This window comes from Grampus griseus, assembly GCF_964374135.1.
Source record: "Grampus griseus genome assembly, chromosome: 2".
NCBI classification, from domain to species: domain Eukaryota; kingdom Metazoa; phylum Chordata; class Mammalia; order Artiodactyla; family Delphinidae; genus Grampus; species Grampus griseus.
Genome location: NC_139018.1, coordinates 63271544 through 63279306, shown reverse-complemented (window position 1 = coordinate 63279306; position 7763 = coordinate 63271544). Strand labels below are relative to the sequence as shown.

General features: G+C 51.4%; 1 protein-coding gene across 1 annotated transcript; it reads right to left on the bottom strand.

The window, feature by feature from the left end:
• Positions 1–3798: 3798 nt before the first annotated feature.
• NFKBIA (NFKB inhibitor alpha) lies at positions 3799–7091 on the bottom strand. Its single transcript, XM_082649139.1, has 6 exons — positions 6760–7091; positions 6051–6159; positions 5502–5712; positions 5128–5216; positions 4739–4999; positions 3799–4373 (listed from the first exon to the last, which is right to left on the bottom strand). Exons 1-6 carry the CDS (start codon positions 6984–6986, stop codon positions 4326–4328), a joined length of 945 nt encoding a protein of 314 aa, XP_082505265.1. The 5' UTR covers positions 6987–7091; the 3' UTR covers positions 3799–4325.
• Between the last annotated feature and the right edge of the window lie 672 nt (positions 7092–7763).

Sequence of the window (7763 nt, the reverse complement as noted above, 5' to 3'; positions counted from 1 at the left end):
CAAATGCATTTCCTTCATGATTTTTGTCCTTTTCTTGGACCTCAGGTGATAACGCTTTTGGCCTTGCATTGTGTCAGCTGCTTTCCTTATAACACTTACCAGGTTTGATGGCAGGTTCTTTGGCCTGGGCCCTATTTAACGTCAGTCCTCAGAATCCAGCCCTACTTTTCAAAAGACTCACATTGCCTGATGCTGGATCATCCTCAGGAGTGGCTGCAGAAACTCTTGTCCAGGTTTGTCAGTGGTACCGGGGGTGGGGATGGCAGAGAATGCTGCCCTTATATAAGTAGCCAACATAACATTCTATTCAAAATGGGCTTCCCTGGTGGCGCAGTGGTTGGGAGTCCGCCTGCCGATGCAGGGGACGCGGGTTCGTGCCCCGGTCCGGGAGGATCCCTCATGCCGCTGAGCAGCTGGGCCCATGAGCCATGGCCGCTGGGCCTGCGCGTCCGGAACCTGTGCTCTGCAGCGGGAGAGGCCACAACGGTGAGAGACCCGCGCACCGCAAAAAAAAAAAAAAAAAGCTCCTCAGTGTTGGCCCCAGGCCAGCAGCACAGGCCTTGTCTGAGATCTTGTTAGGAATGTGAGTGTCATGCTAGCCTCAGACCAACTGAATCAGAACCTGCTTTTCAGCAAGATCTCCAGGCCACGCAAGTGCACATTCAAGTGCACGCTAAGTTTGAGAAGCTCTGAACTAAGACATGTACATCATTTGTCATTAATTCAATTGCCTTCAGGCTCAACTCTGGAATCTAGGAGCACACAGAGATGCAAAAGTGAACAGTACAGCATGCTGTGGGTGCTTGGTTTAATCCCAGCCCAGAAGTTAGTTTTATTCTGAGCACAGTTTTGTTTCTTGTCACTTGTTGAAAGGGGGCCATGGGTCACTTGGGATATGAGATAAGAGTTCTGGTCTGGTGGACAAATAGCTAACTAGGGTGTAATCTCTTGGTCCCCCCTCCCCTGCTGCATTCTGCATTGGGGGCCTCTGATTTGAGCTCACATCACGCCTGTGCTTCAGCTTCCCGTCCTGTCTTCTAAATGCTTGTCCTCTTCTCCACCTGAGCAAGGAGCTCTTTGAGGCAGAGGCCATGACTGGTAACTCTTTGTGTCTCTAGGACCTGGCACAGGGCCTGGAGAATAATAGTGCTTCATCATGCGATTGAATGAATGAGACAGAGCCACTTCTCTAGGAGGGAAACACACACAGGATATCCAGCTTCAGTTTCTGTGATGCTCCCTTAAAATGGGGAAATGACCTGGGATATTCTTGTCCAGGTCCCAGAGGTTGGGGAATGGCTCTTGGGTATGTTTCTGACTACAGTTCCACTCTGACCTTTCTTGCCAAATGAAATTTCAACTACACCTAGGGCGAGTTGATGAAAATCAGGAGGAAAGGGGGCGAAGGAAGGACCCATCTCACTGACTCAGTTCTGTCACCACTTAATCACTTCCAGTAGCAGCTGAAGTTTCAATGCAAATGCCCTCAAGCATCCAGTTTTGACATCTTCAGGCCCCACGTGAAGGTCTTCAGATTGCTCACACTGGAATCTATTCCCTCTTTAAAGAAAAACCCTTCCTTCTGGAAATGGCCTTGGTACACGGACCTATAAAGGAAATTTATCCTGAGGATGAGGCAGGCAGAAGCAATCAAGGAACTAAATTCAAGGAAGTGGCTGATGTGACTTTTATTTCCCCCTTGTGACACTTCCCTCTTTCCCAAGACTCCCTTACTTCTACCTGTCCTGACAGGACCTTTAGCGTCTTGGAGAAAATCAAAGTGCATAACAGGCTCCCGGTCTGCTGAGCTGTTTTCTTTGAAACCTTTAGTTCTCATTTGCTTAGAAATTTGAAAGGAAGAAAGTCTAAGGAAGACTTTCCACGTTTTAATTCTAAAATTTTTCTTTAGGGAACTCCAGACTCCAGCCACCCAACCAATCGCATGAAAGAAAGAGGGTAGGTTTAAAAAAAAAGAAAAGAAAGAAAGGAGATGGATAAACAGGAAGACAATCCAGAGAGTAAAGAAACTGGGGCCAGCTACCTCCAGGTTTAAGCAGACGATGGAATCCACCCTGAGGGTTGGGGTCCAAAAGAGCAGAAAAGCTGAATGAAGCCTGGCAAGGTGGGAGGCTGGGGCCAAATGGGTCAGAAGAGGCCCCTCTGTGAGCATGGAAGGTGACACCTCTACACAAAAGCCGGTCCCCAAGGAGGCCAAGGAAGAGTGGGTCACATCCCTTTGTCCTGTTTCTCCAACCTCCAAGCACAGAACTGGAGTGACTTGTACCTTCAACACCGTCACGGGGGAAAAAAGAGGCATGTCTGACTGAGACGCGTTAAGACGCATCATTCCAAAATTGGGAGCCAATTTCCAACCTTTGTTCTTTGAGATCGGAGATGGATATCCCTCCCCTTACCCCTCTTACCTCTTCTGTGTGTCAGCGGAGAGCTGAACCTGACATTCATGCATTAGATCATGTAACACCTGTGTTCAGGTGCTCTGAGAGGGACAAGGAATTTTAGTGAGGGTCCTGGAGCACCTGAGAGAAGACAAGACTGGTAGGGGCCCACCACAGTGCTCAGCTCCAGACGACTGAGCTGCAGGAGGGGGACAGAGCTGGCTTTGACCAGACAGTTCAGTCTACAGTGATACTCTTTATATATGAAAGACCCACGAGGTATTGGCTCCTTTTTGGTCTGAGAGGAAGGTGATCATCATATTCACTTGACTTTGACATCATTTGTGGGTCAGGAGAAGGATAACATAATGGTAATGTTTTCTTAGGTGTAAGCCAAAGTACATGAGTTGTACTGATACCCCATTCTGCGTTTTATAGAATGCCATAAACTTCCCTGTACTCCTCTTTCTGTCTAGGCAAGAGATGCATTTTAGGGATAAAAACTTTGAAAGCACCTAAACCCAAACTTCACAAGTTACTGATGTCTTGTGAAATCATCTGCTTCTGTAGAATCATTCAGTAGAATTAGACTGAGCTGATGAAAAGACTCTTCCAGCCTTTATTATCAATTTTACACTTCAGCTGATAACAGTAAAAGAGGCTGATTTTTAGGTGGATGGCGTTTAAAAGCTGTTAACCACCTGAAGACAAGAGTGTATCAACTAACTTAACCACCTGCCTGTCCTACAAGGTGACCCTGAACAGGACATTCTCTCTGGACTGGTTCCTTCCCATGTGAAATACAGAATGTTGTGCAATGGCTTGTATTTTTCTTTAGTACTGTGGGCCTGGCACTCCACTATACTTTTTACGTGGATAGCCTTGTGCAGTTTTTCAGACAGCCCAGTTTATAAACAAGGAAACAGAGGCTCAGAGGTGGGCATCTGCTAACACTTGTCAGTGCAGTCCTATTCCTAAGCCCATGTCTTCAGGAACTTCCAGTATCATAGGGGAGATCTTTCACCAGCTCTAGAAAATGTGAATTCAGCATACTCCTCTTGGCCAAAATAATTTCCTAAAGCAGAAGTAAGGTCCTGGAATAGTTTAAATCAAGAAGATGAAAGCAGGTGACAATAAAGAACCTTCCAGCTGTAGACCAAGTGGCCTGAAAATGGTGTTTCCTATAACCATGCAACAGCCTTCCCGCCCACGCACCGGGGCCCCGGCCGCCTGCAAAGCCTGGCTGGGAGGCTGGTGTAGACAGTGGGAGAAGTTGCTCTCTGAAAGGGTTCCGTGGCTGCCTGTGGTGAGTTCTCCCACACAACTCTCCGCCTCCACCTGGGGATCGAATGACTCTCAGTGTAGGAGCCCGACAGCAGCCCAGAGGAAGTGATCACGATAATGCTGTTTGTAAAAATCTGTTTAATAAATATACATCTTAAAAGTACCAAAATAATTACCAACAAAATACACTATGTGCACTATTTACAGGGGGTAACACAAACCTTGACAGGTAGCGACTTTTAACCCCACCCCACTGACAGGTTTAACAACACACCTGTTACATGTTACTCCATACAACTGGGCCCAGCCATTGAATCCATGATGATTCAACTGAAAAGCACAATAAATAAAATATAGTCCTTTCATCAAATTTTGAATAACCTTTCCTCAAAACTCCACCAAAGGTGACATTAAAAAGAGGTTTTCTCTGAATTCCAATGATCCTTCTTGCCCCTCTTCCAAAGTTCACGAAAATAACAAAATAAGGGCTAATCCACCAGAGTAAAATGTTCTGGGCCAGGCAGTGTGCGGTGTGGTTATAAGTATATCCTTTTTTTTTTCTTTTTTCTTTTTTTTTTAGAAAAATAGAACTCTTTTTTTGTACAAATATACAAAGTCCACGTTCTTTTAGACACTTTGCGAAGCTCATAACGTCAGGCGCTGGCCTCCAAGCACACAGTCATCATAGGGCAGCTAAAAAGAGAAAATAAGGTAGGTTAAACTTCCAGAGCTTTGCCAAGGGTACTGGGATGATGGTGAGGGCTGCTACTGGAAATAACTCAAGTATTCTTAGACTCCCTCTATAACCTGAATATAAATTAACTTCCTGGACTGAGGGAGTTTTCCTTTAAGGATCCTCTCCTTCAGAAAGAGCAAAAAAAAAAACCAAAGAAAAAGACATACTCTTGGGATACTGCTTAGGGACTCTCAAGTTTGAGAGCCTCATTATGTCGAGACCCTCAGAATAAGGAGGAGCCCTAGGGGCCTGAGAAGGTAGAGGGAGAATGGCCTCTCTTCTTCCATTTTGCAGAGCCACGCACAAGTTAATCGGGACTCACCTCATCCTCTGTGAACTCTGACTCCGTGTCATAGCTCTCCTCATCCTCGCTCTCGGGCAGCATCTGAAGGTTCTCTAGGGTCAGCTGGCCCAGCTGCTGCTGTATCCGGGTGCTTGGGCGGCCCCAGGTGAGCTGGTACGGGGAGTAGCCCTGGTAGGTGACCCTGTTGACGTCGGCCCCACACTTCAACAAGAGCGACACCAGGTCGGGATTCTGCAGGTCCACCGCGAGATGGAGGGCAGTTCGGCCATTGCAGGGCTCCTGAAACCAAAAGGAATTTGAGAGGCTTATGGCTGAGTTTGGGGTTTCTGCTTGCAACAAAAGCACAGAATCATATGGAGGAGGGCTGGGAGCCTGATGCACTCCATCTGAAGGCGTGAGGCACTCACCTGTGCGTTGACGTCAGCACCCAAGGACACCAACAGCTCCACGATGCCCAGGTAGCCATGAATAGAGGCCAGATGCAGACACGTGTGACCTAGAAGACCAAAAGTAAGAAAATATAACCCCTTGTTTCAACCCTCACTTCTCAAGCAGAACCTTCCCCCTATTCCTTTAAGAGACAAATTCTTCTGAATTTGAAGAACCCAGAATCTGGGTTCTGGATAGACTTTAGTAAGGCATCAGATAGGCCATTATAAATACATGTGTTCTCAGCTTTTCACATGTTGAGAGTTTAAACCTTGCTCGGACTCCTTAAGTCGGCCCACCTCTCCCTTCCCCATGTCACCTGCCCTCTGATGGGCAGGGCAGCCAGACATACCATTGTAGTTGGTGGCTTGTAGGATGGAGTGGAGGTGCTGGGTCCCGCGGGGCTGAGTCAGGACTCCCACACTGGCCAGGCAGCCTTGCTCACAGGCAAGGTGTAAGGGGGTATTTCCTCGAAAGTCTCGGAGCTCAGGATCGCAGCCAGCTTCCAGAAGTGCCTCAGAGATCTCTGGCTGGTTGGTGATCACCGCCAAGTGGAGAGGAGTCTACAGACAGAAGAGGGATAGAAAGCATAAGCCATGGATCCAGCCTACAGGCTGTGTTCCCTTGAAGCCCAAGAGAAATCCTGGTGGTGGGTACTGCTCCTCCCAGGGAGGTACAAGGGGCAAAAGGCAAAATACCAGAGGCCCCAGGTGGGCTTCATAAAGGCCTCCCCAAATCAATGGAATTTTCTGTCCTCTCTAGGACGTTGGCTGATTCAGCTGTAAAAGGTCAGGTCAGATAATGACCAGGAATTGTTAATTTAGAAATCATTGGGAGGAGCTGCGCTAGATCCAGCTTTATCACGGGGTCAGAGAGGCACGGGGCCGGGCGAGCAGCGCACCTGCTGCAGGTTGTTCTGGAAGTTGAGGAACGCCAGGTCTCCCTTCACTTGGCGGACCACTTCCATGGTCAGCACCTTCTCTTCATGGATGATGGCCAAGTGCAGGAACCTGAGGGGAAGAGAGGGAAAACCCCGCAGGGCTGGTGAGTGCGCTGCGTGAGGCCCAGGGAGGCGCGGCCCGCGGGGGATTGCGCAAGGTCGGGGTTTCTGGAGGCCGAGGCCGCGGTGTTTTCCGCGAGGTTATTATGAGCTGAGTGTTCCTGGCAGGCGCCCAGGGACTTTCCGGGCCCCCCCACTTAGGCGGCGGGCGCCGGCCAGACCGCCCATCCCTCTCGCCGGGCCGGAACGCCCTGTACTTCCCCTCCCAGCCGCTTGGCGCCTGCCAGCGGGGCAGAAACTCCCGCCCCCCTTATGCAAGCGGGGACTTAGGGTCCCCGCCACAGGCCCGCCCCCGGCCGAGGGGACCCGCAAGGGGGGTGGTGTGTGTGTGTGTGTGTTGTGTGTATGCGCGGCTGCAAGGCAGAGCTGCTGGACCACGGCCTCGGGAACCCGCTCCGATCCCCCAGTCCCCGAGCGCAGCCGTGCACCTTTGCACGGCCTCCGGGTCGGTGCACAGACCCCGGTCCGCCGCCGCAGCGCAGGCCCCGCGCCTCGGGCTGCAGGCCCGGCTACCCCGCCCGGCCCCGCCACCCGGGCCCGCGACACTTACGAGTCTCCGTCCTCGGTGACCTGCTGCTTCCAAGGCTCGGCGCCGCGCGGCGCCTCCTGAGGCTCGAGGCGGATCTCCCTTAGCTCTTTCACCATCTGCTCGTACTCCTCGTCCTTCATGGAGTCCAGGCCGCTGTCGTGGCGGTCGTCCAGCAGCCGCTCCTTCTTGAGTGCGTCCCGGGGGCCCTCCATGGCCCACTCCTGGCCGGGCTCCGCGGGCTGGAACATGGCGCGGTGAGGGCTCGGGCGCTGCTCCCCAGGTGCGCGGGCCAAGGGCTGCGCGGCGCACTGGCTGCTCGCGGTGTCGCAGACCGACGGGACTACGGGTTCGGACTGTTGTGGGCTCCGCAGCGCCGCCGCGGCGCCCTATAAACGCTGGCAGGGGATTTCTCCGGGGCGGGGTCAGGCGCGGGGAATTTCCAAGCCAGTCAGACCAGAAAAGAGAACTGGCCTCGTCCTCTGCTAGGGGGAAAAAGAAGCCTAAACCCCGCGCCCGGGTTCATCAGAGAAACTCCCTGCGATGAGCCACTGGGGTCATGTACAGGGAACTTTTTGATGAACGCTGAGTGGCTGGAAAGTCCTCCCGACCGGGCCCCCTCCCCCGGTACTTCCCTGCAGCCTGCACTCAGTAATCCTGATCCTCTGCAAGAAACCTTCTTTCCCTGGGGTTTCCAATGATCGATTTGACTTGGGGTCGTCTGCTCCTGAGATCCCAAGGACGCAGGCCTGCAGGGCGGTCCTCTGTTGGGGTTTGCAGACCTGCAGGTCTCCGGTTTTTTAAAAATTTTTTCTTTGATATTTTGAAGACGCGAGTGGAAATGTTGGCTGGGTATAGGGATTCACTTCCCCAGACGTCTCTGCAGGAAGGACGCACTGGCGGCTGCCTCTGCGTTCCTGCCAATACCAGGCTCTTGGAAGTGCAGGGACGTGTAGCCCCCAGCCCCCCACTCAGGTAGAAGTTGTGAAAGTTCTGGCGTTGAAAACCTAAATGCTTGGAGAACCCTC